Source organism: Polypterus senegalus, chromosome 2 (assembly GCF_016835505.1).
Source record: "Polypterus senegalus isolate Bchr_013 chromosome 2, ASM1683550v1, whole genome shotgun sequence".
Lineage (NCBI taxonomy): Eukaryota > Metazoa > Chordata > Cladistia > Polypteriformes > Polypteridae > Polypterus > Polypterus senegalus.
Window position 1 is genome coordinate 52359441 of NC_053155.1, and position 19053 is coordinate 52378493.

General features: G+C 37.9%; 2 protein-coding genes across 4 annotated transcripts in view; one reads left to right on the plus strand and one right to left on the minus strand.

Annotated features, from left to right (window-relative positions):
* The window catches only part of LOC120522907, a 190523-nt gene that overhangs the window by 62380 nt on the left and 109090 nt on the right, over positions 1 to 19053 (plus strand). The gene's annotated exons all lie outside the window — the stretch shown is intronic.
* LOC120522905 (nectin-1-like) overlaps positions 13155 to 19053 on the minus strand; it is a 62160-nt gene continuing 56261 nt past the window's right edge. For all 3 annotated transcript variants that reach the window (XM_039743675.1, XM_039743677.1, XM_039743674.1), the window contains exons 8-11: positions 15323 to 15459; positions 14354 to 14442; positions 14010 to 14113; positions 13155 to 13596 (exon numbers count right to left, since the gene is read on the minus strand). In XM_039743675.1, coding sequence (XP_039599609.1) covers positions 13542 to 13596; positions 14010 to 14113; positions 14354 to 14442; positions 15323 to 15459 — 385 coding nt within the window. In that variant the 3' untranslated portion in view covers positions 13155 to 13541. The remainder of the gene's footprint in view (positions 13597 to 14009; positions 14114 to 14353; positions 14443 to 15322; positions 15460 to 19053) is intronic.

The following is a 19053-nucleotide window of genomic DNA, read 5'->3' on the forward strand; positions in this document are numbered from 1 at the left end:
GAATGTGCTCTTGAGTTTGGATTTAGAAATCTCCAAGGGTCTGATAAGTTGTGATCATTTACAAACTGTGTATTTGTTTTTGCAGTGTGGCAGAAGACTTATCCAGGTCTGTATTTAAAACACAATTAAAGTCACCAGCCATTATAATTTTATGACTGTTCACATTTTAATTTGCTTTGTGGAAAATATCTATGGTATTATTAAGCCTTAGCCAAAGAGGGGGGAATCTATCTCATACATTAATTGACAACAGGTCATCCCCCATGTGGAGAGCATCATCAAATTGGGTGAACTAGTAAAGTGCTACACTGTACCTGTGCAAAGTTAACATTATACTTACAAAGGGCATGAATAGTGATGTTTTGTCATGTAAATTCTAATGAGGCCATATCTGAATTCTCATTTATTGTGTGCAGACTTCTCTCACATTGACATTAACTTACCTAACTAATAATATCTGCCCTACTTTTTTCTATTAACTAGTGAAAGATGCAGGTTCACACACCTTTCATGTCACAGAAAATGAAAGAATATGATTCTGTTGCCTGGTCCTTCTGGTATCATGTGACATCCATCCTCATCATCTGAGAGAAGACAACCATTTATTTTTAAATGCTAAGTAAAGTGACATCCTTGCAATTGCCCAGTGCTCAGAAAAATATATTACCCATGAACTGCCTAAATTATCATGTTAAATTTAGAACCAAAAGGCTTTGACATGAAAAAGGACAAGAAACATAGGAAAAAAATGCAGACTACACTACACACCAGAGAGCCTGAACTGCACACTGTATGCCCAGTAGCAGTGCTTAATACCCTGTGGTCAGGTGTTTTCTGGTCAGTGTCAGACCAGCAAAATAATGAAAAATTATTTTCTACAAACATACCTTTTCTTACCACACCAGGATTCTACTCTTTTTTTTTAAACAGAAACATCATAATGTTGGCTTCTTTAAATGCACACAGTGGAAAGAAAACACAAAGACTTCTATGATGCCTTGTTAAAGTTTAGCTTCACTCTTCAGTGGTGGGTGAAAATTCTGATGCAGCATAATGTCATGTGAATGATGCATTAGCCATATTGATTTCCTTTCTTTTGTTTTTCTAATTACCATGGCTACCTTTAAGAGAGCAAATTGCATTGGACTTTTCGTAACTCTCCACTGATGTGTGCTGCATGGCTTTAGTTAGAAAGAAAAGATTCATCTGGAAAAGCAAATGTGTGAATAAAGAAAACAACAACAACAACAGCAGAGAGTAATCATTTGAGTAAACTGGAAAGCCAGGTAGCACATGCACACACAATCATAGGTATAGAGAACAATGCAGAGACACTTGGTCCAGGCCCTCAGCCCGAAACATGCCTGCAGCACCTGGCAAGACAGCGGTTTCACTTACTAGATAAAGCAATATTTTTCTAGATAATTAATTATACTCAAAATATAAAGCCCTAAACACAACCCAAAAATGAGGGTCCCTTGGCCCTTCCATTCCTTAACTGACAACATGTTCATACTCAGAAAGTGCTGAAGGTGAAACAAGAGATTACAACTTTCCTTCTTTATGTGAAAAATCAGTAAAACAATAATAAAATTAAGAGCTTAATTGTCCATTACACAATTATGCTGATAAGTTAAATGGTAGCTATACTCATCCAGCTGCATTTGCACTCAATGAAAGAGAAACTCTTAAAGCAAGAGACTAAAACAAATGTGGCATTTGATGACAGATTCAAACTAAACCACCATGCCAAAGAAAATGTTTTTTAACAATACAGATTAAAATTGAATACTGCAGAAAAGGACAATTACAAAAAATTAGACTAAAGTCAGTGTAGCTGTGAAACCCTGTGGTGTGCCCCTCCTTTTCATGCCCTACATATGTGCTTATATTGCTTAATGGTTAATCGAGGGCTGAGGATAGTTGGGAAGGAATGAACCAGCCTGGTATCTTACACAAGACATGACAGGGCATTCTTACATAGACATCTACACAGAGAAAATTTTGATTTGCCAGTCACACTTTTGTAAATATTTTTCTGAATACAAGAAGAATCCAAAGTCTTGGATGAAAACCTACTATGTGTGAAGACAGAGAGCGTGAGAAGACATCACATAGGCAGAGACTGAGACATGAACCAGCATTACTAAGCAGTGCACCCCATTCTTCTCTTAGAGTTCTCTTTACATTTATGTTTAATTAAATATTAAATATAACAAATTTATATAAGGGCAAATGGAAATTTACAATTTTGCAATAATTGTAACATTTTATTTAAATGTACACTAAAGCTTACAAGTAGAAAAACTAGTTTTTTTAACATTTTAAGAATAAAAATGTATATTGTAGCGACCCGTGGTTGAGTCTTAAAGTTTTTAGAGCCGTACTCTGCCGTGCACCTCTCCCAAGCTGTAGGCTAGCGGACTGCCAGCGTTATGCACGCAGCTTCACCCAGCTCTTTAGGTAGCGAGCACTCGTGTCCCATACACCGCACGACTCTGAGTGTCTCGGTAATAATTGCTTCGATAGAAATCTTAGCAATACACAGCTCTGTCCTGTTGTATCTCTTTATTAGAGCAGATAGTCAGCAAAAACAAAGCTCAACTCATTTGCTTAGCCATTGCCAAGTTCATTAATGAAGCCATCTTTCTTATCGATGGTGACTATTTACATTCAAATAACCCCCGGACGGCAACAGCCCAACCCACCCCACCAGCTGAGCACAGACACATACAATAATTACAACAGGAAACACAATTATATTACTTGGTTAATTTAACGCAACAATCAGCTTTTACATAAATTACCCACAATGTTATTTACATAAATTACCCAAAATGCAACACACCGCCAGCGCTGCTGCCGGGTCGCTACAATATGTTTCATTATTACTGTTATCACTGTTTTTCTTTTTTTTTTTCTAGGTGTTGCAGAACAACTGATGGTAACACTTACATATCACAAAAGGTATTTTTCAGTCCACTTCTGTACATTCTTGCATGTTTTAAGTATGCTCACCCTGGCTAGAAGTGTCGGTGATCAATATTATTTAGTCCAAAGATTTTAATTTCACAAAATGTTAATAATGTAGAAAAAACATACTTGGTGACAAAAGACATGACCAGTATGAAATTGCATGTTTTGAAAATTGCAAGTGTTTTATAAGAAATTCTGAAACGTGCACTTATTCAGTTTGTAATATTCTTGTATGTACCAATAATGTGAGCCATTTTTTCAAACAAAAGTTTCTGAATTTTGGCTAAGTTTACTGTTCATCCCGGTCCCGCTGATGGGTTGATGTCCTTCTCGTGTAATGGCCCGTCACCCCGGTATCTCCTCCATGCTCTTGAGAGTGTGCTGGGAGACATGACAAACCTTCTTATGATGGCACGTATGGATGTACCATCCTGGAGGAGCTGGACTACCTGTGCAACCTGAATCTGCTGCAGGTACCACCTCATTCTACCAGTAGTGACAAGGACACTATTACTCTTTCGGGATTTTAATTTGGCAAAATCTTGTGTTATTTTTTTTTACTTTACTTTCAACCATTTAATTTGATCACGAGTGTACATACATAACAAGTGATTAAAAAAATACCTCAAGCATGGCCATGGAAGAGAAAGATAGAGAATATTGTGTGTCTGGAATTGATTCGGACAACAATCAAATCTGTCTTAACCAACTGTCACCTAATGACATTTCTAATGTATGATCCAAAAAATTTGAGATTTAGGGTGGCTATGGAATAAAATTTCATGTTTTATCTAGTACTACATGTTTTGCTACTACATTGACATTTATCTTGCTATCACATTAACACTTGACCTCTATCTATACTGTATATATAAAAGTTAATGTGTGTGTATGTATGTATGTATGTATGTTCCAGCATCACATCCGAACGGCTGGAGCGATTTTCATGAAACTTGGTACACGTTTCTCAATGATCGACTAAAAATACTGTAGGGTGACATCAGCCATATCCCACCACCTTTTGGGTGGGGGTAATCGTGGTCTTGTATGCATGTTATCATCCAGTTGACACTCAGAACGACCACCTGAGGGCATAATGCAGGTGACTGCTAGCATTCTTTATGTTTGAGTACCACTGCACCCCTGTTGCTTTTGAAATTAAATAGAGTTCTACATGTGCAAGTGTGTGTGTCTGTCCGGCCTGGAAGTGAGAGGTAGAGTCGGGGTGAGGGCTCCAGCTCTGAGGATACGCAAGTGAGGCCAGCACATTGGCAAATGGAAACCTCCTAAGAAAGACAGTCGCTTAGCTGCTAATGCATAAACGATGCGAGAACATCGGCAACACGAACCCTCATAGCAGAGAGATGCCCTGAGTAGTTTTGACAATTTCAATACTTTCTAAGATCCCATGCTTTTAACGCACAGGCTTACACTGTTAGCATATAGCATATTGTTTTTCTCAAACAATTAAAAAAAAGGCACTTTATTTTCCTCCCGGGTAACACTGGGTATTTCAGCAAGTATATATATAAAAGTTGTTTGTTATTAATTATATTTTTCTCAAGTTAAAAAAAATATACTTTATTGGCCTCCCGGGCAACACCGGGTATTTCAGCTAGTTATTTATAATTTTGAGGTTAGAAGTTTTGATGACATATAAATCATTTTTGATGTAAGCTAAGACATGAGTTCTTTTTTCACAGCCACCCTGAATCTGAAATTTTTTGGATCATACAATAATTTCAAATAACCACAATTTTTTACGGCCACGCTTGAGGTATTTTTTATGAATCAGTCTTTACTTTCAGTTACCTTTATTTATACACTAGCAAAATACCCGCGCTTTGCAGCGGAGAAGTAGTGTGTTAAAGAAGTAAAGAAAAAGAAAAAGAAACATTTTGAAAATAACGTAACATGATTGTCAAAGTAACTGTTTTGTGTATTTGGCCGCAGCGTCACAAAGTTGTTTTCGTCTAGCTGCATCAGAAAATGTACCACGACGTCTGACACGTCTCCTTTTTAGTGTTTTCTCACAACTTGGATTGCTGTTGTTATAATCAGTTTGAGTCTATATATATATATATATATATATATATATATATATATATATATATACACATACATATCTTCATATACATACATATATACATATATACATATCTACATATACATACCTATCTACATCATATATACACACACATGCATACAGACATACACACACACAAATTATATATATGTGTGTGTGTGTATGTATGTATATATGTGTGTGTATATATATAATGTAGATAGGTGTGTGTGTGTGTGTATATATATATATATATATATAGTGGAAGTTGACCTGGACACAGACAGGCGGACACGTTCATTTCACCCACAACACGTTTATTCACACTAATAAAGTCACACAAGTGCACCACAAAACCCCCAAAGTCCCCAAAAGCCACACAATGCCATCTTCACCTTCAGGCCGCCTCCTTGCCTCCTCCAGCAAGCTCAGTCTTCTCCGCTACCGACTCTTGCCCTGAATGAAGGGAGGTGGCCCCTTTTATCCGCACCCGGATAAGCTCCAGGTGCTCCCAGGCAATCTCCCGCTGACACGCCCCAGTGTGGCGGAAGTGCCGGTTGTTCTCCCGGAAGCTCTCCGGGTGTCCCTGCTTCTCATCCCCCCAGCACTTCCTGGTGACCTACCTTCCCCGCGGTACTCTGTCGGCCGAAGGCTCCAGCGTCGCGCCGATCCTCTGCGTCACACGGCGTCTCTCCTGACGCGACCGCCTTCCCCTTCAGCTGCTCCAGCCGGATTACGAGAGTACCCAGCAACTGCAATAAAGGCGACTCTGTGGGCCGAAGGGACTCCTCCCACACTCGTTGTCTGCCTCCTGTGGGCCACTCCCTCTGGCCCAATCGGGTCTCTTCTCGGCACGAGACTGGCGTTCCTTGGTCCCGCCTCTGTACCATCATTGGCGGCCACACAAGACACACCGGCCAATCCCGTGCCTGTCAGCGGGCGGGACATCCGGCCCGCGGCCATCTTGTCTCCCTTGCTCTGGGTGCGGTGGCGTGCCTCCTCGTACAGTCTTTGGGGTGCGAGCAACTGTTGCTGGGGGTGACAGAATCCATGAAGGAAGAAAAATGAAAAACATTATTTGTACAAAATCTTAATTTATCTATCCATTCCTAAATAATTAAATGGGCCGGCTATTTCGTATCAGTGCAATACACTGTTTGTTAAAACGCATGACTCCCGCTCTTACGTGCAAGTCTGCGTGGATATAATGAACTATCGTTTCTGTTCAAGTTCTATTTCAATTTTAAATAGAAGGAATTTTTATTTAGTCGACAGAATATTATTCCGGAATAAATCAACTCAAACCTTAAATAACTTATAATATTTTGCTCTCCATAAAAATATATCCTGTCTAAATTATACAAGTTAGAAATAAAGTAAATGTTAAAAGAACAAACATTCAAATTTCTTTACTCTTATGTAATTTTATATAAAAAATAAACTTACATTTTAAATATCCCAAAAGATTTTGCTCTCCATAAAAATATATCCTGTCAAAATTATACAAATTCAAATATGAACATGGTGCATAACAAAACCTGGAAATATAAATAAAATGTGTTCTTTTCAGCAATAACAAATCAAATCATTCAGTTGTCTTTGCTCTTATGTCATTTTATCAGAGCTGGACGTCTGGCATCTTTTTTTGGCAACAAGTTCGTTTATGTTTGGTGTGAGGTTCTGTGTTGTGGAGATTCTCAGGATGGACTGCAGGTGCTCATCAGTGAGGCGACTCCTGTGTGCTGTTTTGTTAGTCTTCATCACTGAGAAGAGCTTCTCACACAGATATGTGCTACCAAACATGCACAAGGTTCGAGCCGCATGTAGACGGAGCTGGAGCATTTCTGCGGGAATGGAGTGAATAAACTGTGTGGGCCGTGCAGTACCGGACTTTGCCTTCAGTGTTGCATTACACTGCAGCTCAATCACCTCCATCTGAATCTGCACAGGTGCAGTTTCCACATCGACGGCAAATGGGTTGTGAAACAACTCAAAATTCTTTTTTTGTTCTTCAAAGCCACCAAAGCGCCGTGTGAACTCAGTGCGCAGTGCGCTCAGTTCATCAGCAAAGTGCGTATTTGGGAACACCGTAGTGCCGACTTGGTTCAACATTACTTGGCAACAGGGAAAGTGGGGCAAGTTGCACTGGTGCATTTGTGTCTCCCATAAAAGTAGCTTCACTTGAAATCACTTTGTGATTTTGCACGGGTAAAATGTCTGCTGAAGTGTCAGATTCTTCTTTAACTCTTCTGCTTTCTGTATCTTGTGCATTGCATTCAGGTCTTTCAGGTTATCTTGATGTTTTGTCTCATAGTGCCATCTTAGATTAAATTCTGTAATTACAGCCACATTAGCTCCACAAATGAGACACACAGGTTTACCGGCAATGTCAGTAAACATATACTCAGCCTCCCATCGGTTTTTAAAGGCTCTATGTTCAGAATCACCTTTTCTCTTCGGCATCGTGTGGGCTAGCTTCGCAATAACTTGCAGCATCATAAGCTAGACTTGATTAACGCAGAAAGTGCAGCTGAAGCACTGCATTATGGGATTTGTAGTTTATTGTGTTACCAGCGCTTCATATCCCCGGGCCATTAATAACAATTATATATAATGATTTGCGGGCGGATATAATTACGCCGGGCGGATGTGGCCTCGGGCCTTGAGTTTGACACATATGGACTAAATAGAACTTGAAAAGATATATTTTTTCAAATGTGATCGCGCAATTCAGATCGAGTTGATGTGCACTACAGTACATCGAGCCCGCGTGCTATTGTGGTTTTGCCTGCGTGCCTCAATAAGTTACCCTCCCCTCGCTCTTACTTTTTTACCGTTCATCTAATGAATACACTGAGTATGGCTTTACCAAAACAATCATTGATCGCGAATAAAGTATCCATTATTCATAAAGCTTCAATTGGTGATCTGTCTTTCTGCGTTAACCGCATATTTTTTCATACGTCTCAAACCAAGGGGATGCGAGGCTAGAATGAATCGTGAAGCATGCGTACATACTCAGTGCAGCACCTCTCGGGACTCGAACCTCAGACGTCGGTGCTAGAGGCGAAGCCTCTACTATTGCGCCACGGCGTGTGGTTTGTCTATTTGAGCGTAGCAGTGTAATTCGGTTTTTGTTCAGCACTCTTTGGAACTGTTGCTTTTTGTCTGCACACTGCGTCAGTTTACGTGAGCCACTGAATATGGTTTTATATGTCACTCGCTCGCTTCTAATTGTTTCGCTGCCTTCTTAATTATATAATGTATTTTTTCATCAGCGGTTTTTGGAGCTCTTCCTGGTTTTCTACGTACTGCGTGATTACGTGTGAGGCGTGATGATGTCACATGAAACTCCGCCCCCCACGGCTTTCGAGCTCAACTCCATTACAGTATATGCAGAAAAATAGCTTCCAGTTATGACCATTACGCGTAGAATTTCGAAGTGAAACCAGCCCAACTTTTGTAAGTAAGCTGTAAGGAATGAGCCTGCCAAATTTCAGCCTTCTACCTACACGAGAAGTTGGAGAATTAGTGATGAGTCAGTGAGTCAGTCAGTGAGTCAGTCAGTCAGTCAGTCAGTCAGTCAGTGAGGGCTTTGCCTTTTATTAGTATAGATATATACATATATATATACACACACACACATAAACATATATATACATATACACACATATATACAGTATATATACATATACATCCACATATATATACACATATATATATGTGCACAAAACCACGCTTTTATCAAGGCTTCCGTCGGGTAGTCTTTTGAAATGAAATTTTCCTCCAATCAGTCATAGCAACGCGCTTTCTTCCGACTGTTACATTTTTGTATCTCTGATGTGTGAATCAATGTAATCGGTGTACCAGGAAATCATGCATTGACAGAAATTTTCCTTTTCTTGTAATGCAAAGTGTGATTAAATGCATTATTTTTAACGCGTTATGAAGCAAATGCATCGAAGCTTCTCAGCTGTGCTTGTTCTAAGAAAAGGAAACATTTTAAAAATAATGTAACACGATTGTCAATGTAACCTTTTGTAAGTAGTGCCTGGAGGATTCAGAGTGTGGAGAAACTCTAGAGACAGTGTGTGTATTAATTTTTCTGTGAGTATTTGGTGGCAGCGTCACAAAGTTGCCTCCGCAAGACTGGGTTAGCCGCGGAGCTCAGCTCAGAGCTAAATGAGGTGAATGGGAGGTGAGATGATGACGTGACTCCCCCACCCTCCTTAACTGTCAATCCCCCCACAAAGACAGTCTCTCGGAATTTGCATAAGCACAGTTCTTCACCAGCAATTTTAACTTAGTTACAAAGTGATATCCTGCGTCCTCTCATTAAACTTGTATCCTGCAATAGCCGTGGGTATGACAAACGCCAGCGGCAGCCTGTCTATGAACTCAATTTAAACTTTAGGTTTACACCGCTTTGTTTCCGAAGTAGCAGCACTCATGAATATGGTTGTATATGTCACTCGCTCGCTTCTTATTGTTTCGCTGCCTTCTCAATTATATAATGCATGTTTTCTTCAGCGCTTTTTGGAGCTCTTCCTGGTTTTCTACATACTGCGTTGACAGTGAGTTCATGTGATTACGTGGCAGGCGTGATGATGTCACACGAAACTCCGCCCCCCACAGCCATTGAGCTCAACTCCATTACAGTATATGGAGAAAAATAGCTTCCAGTTATGACCCTTACACGTAGAATTTAACTTTTGTAAGGAAGCTGTAAGGAATGAGCCTGCCAAATTTCAGCCTTCTACCTACACGGGAAGTTGGAGAATTAGTGATGAGTCAGTGAGTGAGTCAGTGAGGGCTTTGCCTTTTATTAGTATAGATTTGCGAAATGCCACTTACGTGCAAATTTGTATCTATGGTTTCAAACACGTTATAAAAGTTATTCTTACTACTTTTGATTAGAACAGTAACTAATTCAAATCAATCTCACATTGTAACAGACTATCACAGATTACCTGACCAATTTATTTTTGAAACGTCACTATCATCACGCGCAGTTGTGGAAGAATACTTTTGGAAACATTACTAGCAAATTCGCTAGTGACTGTGTTCAATTTAACACTAATTATGTCTTATTCTAAAGCATGCAGAACGAGTCCAAATCAATCTTTAATCCTTGACTTTTATTATTGTTAATTTGAAGATTTTTGTTTTATTTCCTTGTGATGCCAGGTCCCCCCGAACGCTGGGCTGTTAAGCCTCTGGGCTGTTGCCTCTCCAGTCCACCTGTTGTCACTTTCATTTATACCAAAGCAGGTGAAGTTGATTCACAATCGCTTATGCTTCCTAACTTGACAGATTGATATCCCTGAAGTTTAACTTACCTGGTGTTAGACTTTGATGAATAAGTGTTCCCTTAATTCTTGAGCAGTATATTTTAACATATATTAATATAGGTAGTAATGTATTTTTAAATATATTTTGTATATATTTCATTTTTGTAAGAGAAGGATTCTAATAAGCAAGAAAATCAAACAAAAAGCAAAACAAGGAAAATTTTGTCATCAATCTTGAATACCAGGAATTGTGTCAGACTGACCTTTATCTCCTTGACCCCTTATGACATATGCAGCAAGACCCATGACATCTCCAATAGAAACACCATAGCAACTGCTACCACAGAACTGCATAAAATGATGTCATATATGAAGAAAAACAAAATGACCACAGGGAGACTTAAAATATTTTTAGGACCTTAAAGCAGAATTCTGAAAGAATTGATAGTAGTAATGAATTTAGCATGTAATAAAATCCTTAGTAGAAAAAAGTTGATTGAAAAAATATGACATTAAATCCAGAAAAAATGAAGTACAAAAAGAGTTCACATGATGCCATCGGGGCCCACTCACACAACATGTCAATTCAGATTCACCAATTCACTTAACTAACACATGTTGTAGAATATTGGAGGAGATTTATTGTGGGATTTGAGCCCAAAAGTTTGGATCTGTGAAGAAGCGTCATTACCCACTGGTTTATTAAGCCACCTTTGTTGTGCAGAAATAATGTCAATAATGCCATAAAGAACTCAAGGATGCTATCATAACCTTCACAAAGAATCAACTTATTGACTACGTTTCCATTAAAATTATTAGTTTTTTAAGATTAAAGGAATTTGTATTTGTTACATAATTTTTTCATTTGTTTTTATCTTCTCACCATAATTCTCTCAATCTGCTTTTTCCAGGGACAGACACGATCCAAAGAATGTGATGAAATCTATATGAACTGACCCTCAATCCGTGACGTTTCTCACAGTAATAAGAGTTGCCATTACTCATGATGACCTGCAAGCCTCAAATTGTTTTCTTTCTGAAATTTTACCAAAACTATGTAACTGGGAAAATGAAGAGCTCTAGGACATAGTTTATTGTCTTGTATAGAATTTATTTTATACATTTTGTAAAAAAAAATTAATGTCACATTGTAGTATTACCTCATGTAGAAATACATGCTATACTATTGGAGATTTTTGGTAATTGGAACCAACTTACATTTTATTGTTTCAGGTGTTTGAAATCCACTTTTTATAAATACAAATAATTCAATACACATAGTTTCACAGTATTCTCTTGGAGTTTGTTGTTAATTTTATTAAGGACTAACCATCCCCCACAGCTTTGCCCGCATAGTAGTGAAACAGGACAAACTAAAAATCAATAAACAAAAAGATATTGCTAGCTAAGCAGAGGCAAGGTACACTCCAAAACACAGAGGCAGACCGACTCCCCACTCCTGACGTCACGCTTCCCCCTCCCCTCGGTCTTTAGCCTCTGTCTTGGATTAGCACGAATATATAGCTCCTGCAAGCAAACTATGATTCTTAGCACAATGAGAGAAGTCGCAAAATCAACCAGAATGTTCAAGCAAATTCTAGAAAAAAAACCGATCTAAATCCCTTAAGTAGTTCTCTCGTGAAAAGCAGACAGACGTTGGATTTTATATATACACAGATTTAGTTTAGGCTGCAATGGAGGGTTATAATCATTTTGTTATAAATGGTATAGCACATAGAGTTTTGAAGTTTGGCTTAAATACTAATCATCTGCCATTGTAATATGGGAAATGAGTGCACTGTGGATGATAAATTATCATAACCTATGGGGAGAGGAACTAAGGGAATAAGGTAATTTGATAAACTGTGGTTTCTTCCTCCCATAGTCCAAAGACATGCAGATTAGGTGCATTGGTGATTCTAAATTGTTCCTAGTGTGTGCTTGGTGTGTGTGTGGCGCCTTGCCTGGGGTTTGTCTCCTGCCTTGCACCCTGTGTTGGCTGCGATTAGCTCCAGCAGACCCCCATGACCCTGTCGTTAGGATATAGTGGGGTGGATAAACTGTGGTTTTAACACAATTTCCTATGGAGGATGGTGTTTTACCAAACAAAAGATGGAATTTTGTCAGAGGATGTCCTAAAATGAACACTGGATAAAACCAAGTTGTTATATATTTTAATAAATATAAGAAAATATTGGGGACTCGTAAATGAGTGAGTGCTGACTTTGGGCTGCTGTTTACATCTTCAGGTTTTAACTTTATATTTGGAAAAGATTATCAGAATAGTTTTCAATTTTTACTTCTATATGGATTGCCATTATTATTCTTTGTCTTAACTAGGCAGTTGCTTTTTCTGATTCCTTTACAGTTTTTACAAGATGAAAACCGATGGTGTAGACAAGATATAATCTTGGTGGTTGAACAAAATTTGCTTAGCCAGACATTTCTGTATAAAATTTAGAAATTAAGACACATGGAAGAGAGGGTACTCTTTATAAACAAATTAAATCATAAGCTCATAGATATTGTGCTGCATTTACATAAAGGGCAGGTGAAGGCTATAATTAAAAAATATATTGACCCCTCATTCACTAAGGGTTTTTTTATATTATTGCACCTACATTACATAGGCTGAAGAGTAGTGAGGACAAAACTCCAAATTTTGAAAATAAAAGTAAAACCTTTGTTTATACCAATAACAACTAAATAAAACACAAAAAGTGTTCTGCACTTTAGGGATTTCTCTCCAAAAACTAGATTTTACAGTACATAACCAGGAAAATTTCAGATACACAACCCTTGAATTAATTTTCTTAACAGTGTGTGAGGTGGATGAGTTATGCGATAGCAGAAGGCCTGGGACATCAGATGTGCTCCCCTCAGTTATAAAGCCACAATGAAGACTTGTCAGTGATTTCCGTTCCCTGAATGTTTACCGTGTTGTTTTTCCCTGCTGGACTGTGGCTGTTGCAACATTTACTATATTAGGGAAGGATAGAGGTCAGTAAATTTAGTTCAGTTCAAAGTCCATGTCAGTTCAAGATCAGTACTGGCCTCTAATTCAAGGAACAAAAGTAATAAAAGTGAGCTTTTTGAGTTCTGTAAATGCGCTTGACTGTAGTAATCTTCAGAAAACACGGACCAATGGGCTGCAGTTTTGGTGAACTTCAAATGTATATATTTCCACGGTCACATTAGAAATGACATTCTCATGTGATCTGTCTGTCATCAAGATTCGATTTTCCTGCATTGTGTTCCTGCAAACTTGAGAAATTTAAATTCAGAGATTATTTTTATTGTACTATCAATGTCATATGCACTTGTGACTTCTGCAGAAATAATGAATATAAATCACACCAAGACACTGTATTAACAAAAGAACTCAGAAAAACAACCAACATTCTGTAATAAATTATGCTTACACTCCAAAGCTGGATCTATATTTTCACTTTATATAGTACCTTTCATATATGCACTTTAGCATATGTTTTTATGATGTTGCATATTTTAACACAGTATGCTTAATTCATATTTTGAAAGCCCTCATCATTTATATCACGCAGACTGAAATATTGAAAGGAATCACTTACTCCAGTTTTGCTTAGTATAGCTTACTCTGTGTGATAAACAGCAGAATTCATCAACTGACTAAAAGAAAGTAAGGGAAGCTGAATTACCCGATTTTGACTTCGTTAGAGTCTCTAGCTTGCTTGGTGTTATTGGGTTTCTGACACACTGCAGTTTTAGTGCTGAATGCTGTTTTATCTCCAAAGCACAGAACCTGTATGTACATAAGACACCATCATTGCAATGGACTTTCAATTGGCAAATACATTGTTGTGCTTTACTTTTCTTTTTTTTTTCTCATCTTAATGAAAGAATGATTTTTGTATCCCTATCCAATGGCTTTATTTAATAAAAAGGTGAATGCCAAACATGGATAGTTAAACAGAACCTTGAATACATTTTACCTAGATGGTAATGCATGTGGCATAACTCAAAGATGAACTAAAACACTTACCTTGATGGTGAAGGTTAGCACTGTCAATGTAAGGATTACCACTGGGATGAACACAACTATCATTCTTGTCTTGTCTGTGAATGGCTCTTCTATTAAAAGAAATAATATGTAAATTATGATTAGTGCTAGAAATACTTAAAATCACAGATTTTTTTTGTTGTATAATGATGAATGTTAACCCTTTAAATCCAAAGGAGACTTAGGTGAGTCATGCATGTAGGAAGTGTATCTGTTTACACTACAGACAATTATAAAGCATGTATTCAATATGCAGTACGTGAGTCCGTTCATCCATGTATCCATTTTCATTTTGGGTGGGATTGTGTGTATATGCAGTTGGTTTACACTAAATTCTAAAAAAAAAAAAAAAAAATTAATTTGACTTGATATTTTCACAGTCTTCAGTGGTTCAGTTTTGATGATTATGTACCAAGTGTAGCCTTAGAACATGGCATGGTCTTCTGATGCTCTAACACCTCTCTTCTGTCCTTTGTCAAAAACGATTATTTAAGTATTTCTGGTGTATCTTTTATTAACAACATGTTTCTGCCAACAGAACTGTAATTCACTGGATTTTCTTGGTTTATCACTCCATTCTCTGTAAAATTTTACAAATTGTGGTGTATAAAAATCACAGGAAGGCACCTGTTTCTGAGATGATAGAACCACAACTCCTCTTACCATCTGTCCAGTATACATATAAACACGAGAATTTCACTCTGCTTACTGTACTGCCTTAAAGCCTCAATGATGACAAAAATAACCATAATAAGGAAAATCTGATCATGAAATTAATAATAATAATAGATAGAAAAAAAAAATATAGTATGAAAGAACAATATTTTCCAAGTAGACTATTGTCATGAGTTCAAAGTTAAATACACACATCACAATGACACACAAAAAATTATTGATCTTCACTACTGCCTACTGCTATACAAAGTAAACGGAAAAGTAAACAGGACTTACCAACAAAGAGGAATAAATTGCCATTCCCTGTCCCATACTGATTGGATGCTTCACAGGAATAGAGTCCTGTATGATGAGGTGCAAGTTTTGTTAAGAATATTTTATTGGTAGACATATTTTGTAGCATTTTGTGTTCCCTAAAAATGGAAAACATTGGAATTAAGGACAGCATGACACCATAGTGTTTTGCATTGCTGACTTGCACTTCCAAGAATCCCTGCTTGGTCACTGTGTGAAATGTCCATGTTCTTCTTGTTTTATTCTCTAGATACTCAGGTTTTCTTAACAAATTTCAAGATTAGGTTAACCGGAGAATCCAAACTGTCCTGGTGTTAGCAATCTGTTTTTTTAGTAAAGCCTGTGTCTTTTGTTAACATAAATAAGGTGTTTTTGCACTTGTTACAGGGTTTTTCTTGAAATTAGGGTTCAGCTTAGGGATAGGGTTAGGAATCTGATACTGGATTCATTTTTTTGAAATGATTCATACCTTAATAGTTATGATATTGTTTAGGCTGATTCTGCCTCCATTTTGGATGATCATGGGTACCATACTTTTGTGTTGTTAGGTGTATGTCCTCAAAGGTTGTGACATCCCAGTAACGATACAATGGGTTAAAAGGTCATCATTCAAAACTTTTCCAAACTAGCTTTTGTCATTTTCAAAACTTTTTCAGCAACAGTTCCTGGATTTGACTTGCATTTAGTTATTTGACAATGATTTTGTCTCTCATTTTGTCTTCTGTTGCAGTGTGATTGACCTCCCAGTTTACTTAGATTTTTATTTTGGATTCTGAATAAATGTTTTTCCCAGTCACCATCACTAAATATTCTTTGCTAGCATGCCTAGCATAACACCTGGAACTACCAACTGCCACTCCACAACCAATCCTTCCTTGTTTTGTGCTCTACACCCAGTACTATTGGGGTGGCTCTGGTTCTCAGTGACAATGAATTATGTTAATTGGATACATTTCTCTACATATAAAAAAAATGCTGGAATGGAAAAGCAAGGTGACGATACGTGATCTTCTCAGAAGTTCTCAAAAGACATTTTAAAGACCCGTGAGACAAAAAAGACTGGCCATGGAGCGTCTCGCGGGGACCGTAAACATGAGACTTGGTGCCAAGAGATTGTCCCAGGGCAGTCACACGGCGACATGGAACATAAGATTCTTGCAAGACACACCCTTCTTATCAAATAAGAGCACGGACAGCCAGCAAAACATTGAGTCATATAAAGTCACGTGGCACACACAGATCCAAGGCACGATACATATGCAGAGAAAGGTACAGAATATGAAAGCAGTAATAGTCGAAAGTATTGTAGCGTCCCAACCAAGCTGAAGCCTTTTTTGTTTTAAGTGACTGTTAGGTCCGATCGAGAGAGGGCAGAGTGCAGCACGGAAGACTGATAGCTGGGTGCTAATTGATGCGGTAAGGGGGAGGTGAAACCCATGGGAGGAGTGTGTGCTAGAAAGTTGTGTTTGGGGTTACGCAGTCGACAATTGTTAAAGTAGAACTTTTGTGACACTTTATTACACCAGTCACTACAGTATCAAAAAAAAGAGCACAGATCGCATTGACGCAGACAAAAGGAAATTAGTTTAAGTCAGAGAATTTCAAAAATGGGGTTTAATTCACATGCATTTATTGGTTACTTTGAAAAAAAAAATTATTAACTGCTGATGATGTAGATCGTTTTGTATGTGCTGAAATTCAAAACAGAGAAACCTATCCAAAATTATGGTACAAAGTCATTAAACACAAGTCTCACAGACCTCATTTAAAAGATTCAGCATATTGGGACACGAAAGATTCCAATTACTGTATTGTTTTTACAGAAGTTCTGAAATAAAAGTAAAACTAATGAAATGGCAACAATTCAAAAAAAAAAATCTTAAAAGTCTGTATCCAGAAAACCAAACACAGGGGTTGGCGAGCGAAGCGAGCAGGGGGTGAAGCCCCCTAGTATTGAAAAAAATTATTCTGAAAAGATACGGATGCATCAGATTAGCAGACATCATTTTATAGAAAACTGGTGAGGTTTAATCTAAACTCGTTGGAACACTTGTAATAATGGTTATTTTGGAGCAACTTAAATAAATATACCCTGAATAAGCTCTAACACAAATTTAACATGGACCTTTTTATGCTAAACCAAAATAGCTCTTTAAACCTCACTTAAAAATTTCCAGATCAGTAGTACAAACAAACATGCATTTATCTAACTGTAATCTTTTGAATATATAGGACCACTTTCATCATTCCATTTTCTAATCCTACCCAGTTCAGATTTATGAATGAGAGCTGCTGAAGCCTGTCTCAGCAACATTAATAGCAAGGTAGAACAACATAAGATAATGCGCCAGTTCTTCATTGAACAAGCTCGCACACTTGGACCCACATTCTCTTACATGTCTTTGTTAAAGTCTTCTGCTAAATGAGAAATAAGAATAATGAGGGAAGAAAACTTGAGAATTTCTGCAGTTATGGAAGAACACATCAACTCTAAATAGAAAGTGACCGGGTCAGGAAGTAAATCCACAGTTTAGGGACAGTGAGGTACAAATACTAACAGTAATAGGACACTCAAACGCAAATGACATTTATATAAATATTGTAGTTTTAGACGTTTGCTGACACCCTCTAAAAGGGCTTATTGTCACTGAATACTCTGCAATAAATAGCATCTGAACAAAGGTAATGGAATAGATGATATTCCCTGTGTAAAACACTATATAAAATTTGGGCTGAGTGAAGGTGCAGTGATTAATAATATTGCACTGCTCCAAGTAATTGGATTCATTTAGTAGTCACTGCTAAATTTGATTTCCTTCCACACTTAAAAGGCATAGATGTTAATTTAATTTTGAAGGAAGGAAGGAAGCCTTTATTGTCATTGAACCAGTACAATGAAATTGTAAACCTTCATAAACATAGAAGTTTGCAGCCATCTATACTTCCAGATTGACTAATTTGTGGACTATGGATGTGGCGTTTGTAAGGAAGACACTCTGCATTTCGGGCTTATGTGGCTGCTTCCTTAATCTAGCCAGAAGGCCTGCCTGGCATCCAGGCTTCTGCTTGTTCTCCCAATGCTGTCTGTGCCTCCTCTCTGACCTAATAACAATCCAAGGAGCTCCTGGAGGTCTCGCTATATGATATGTTGTGAATCCACTGGTAACTGCCTGTAAAGTCCATATGGATTCTTTTCCCAATATTAAGCAAGTTTGTACGACCATAATGATCTATCTTAGCACACCTTGCACATAATACATACACAGACATTAACACAACCAAGCACCGAAACAGAAAGCTGAGAGCCGCTGTGTCCATGTGCGCCACCACACATGCACAGGAAATCCCCACATGTGTAGCTGAGAACCTGTCAATAAATGACCTGATTCTTGTTGATTTGCAATGAAGTACTTTATTTGTTAATTCACCATCTTTGACTGCTTCTGATCCATTATTATTTTGGTTCTCTTGCCAGGCATGTTCACACATAGCAGAACTTACTTTGACTTTGAAATGTAACAGATTGCAATTGCAAATGGTTCTCACAACCATATTTGACCTATTTGTAACTGCAATCCAATGAGATAGTGTGACAGACTGGGTTTTTGTTTCTTTACCTAGACAGGCAGTGCCACAACTGATTACAGCTGAATCATTGTAACATACTCTGTGTGGCCAAACATATGTGGACATCCCTCCAAATGACTGAGTTC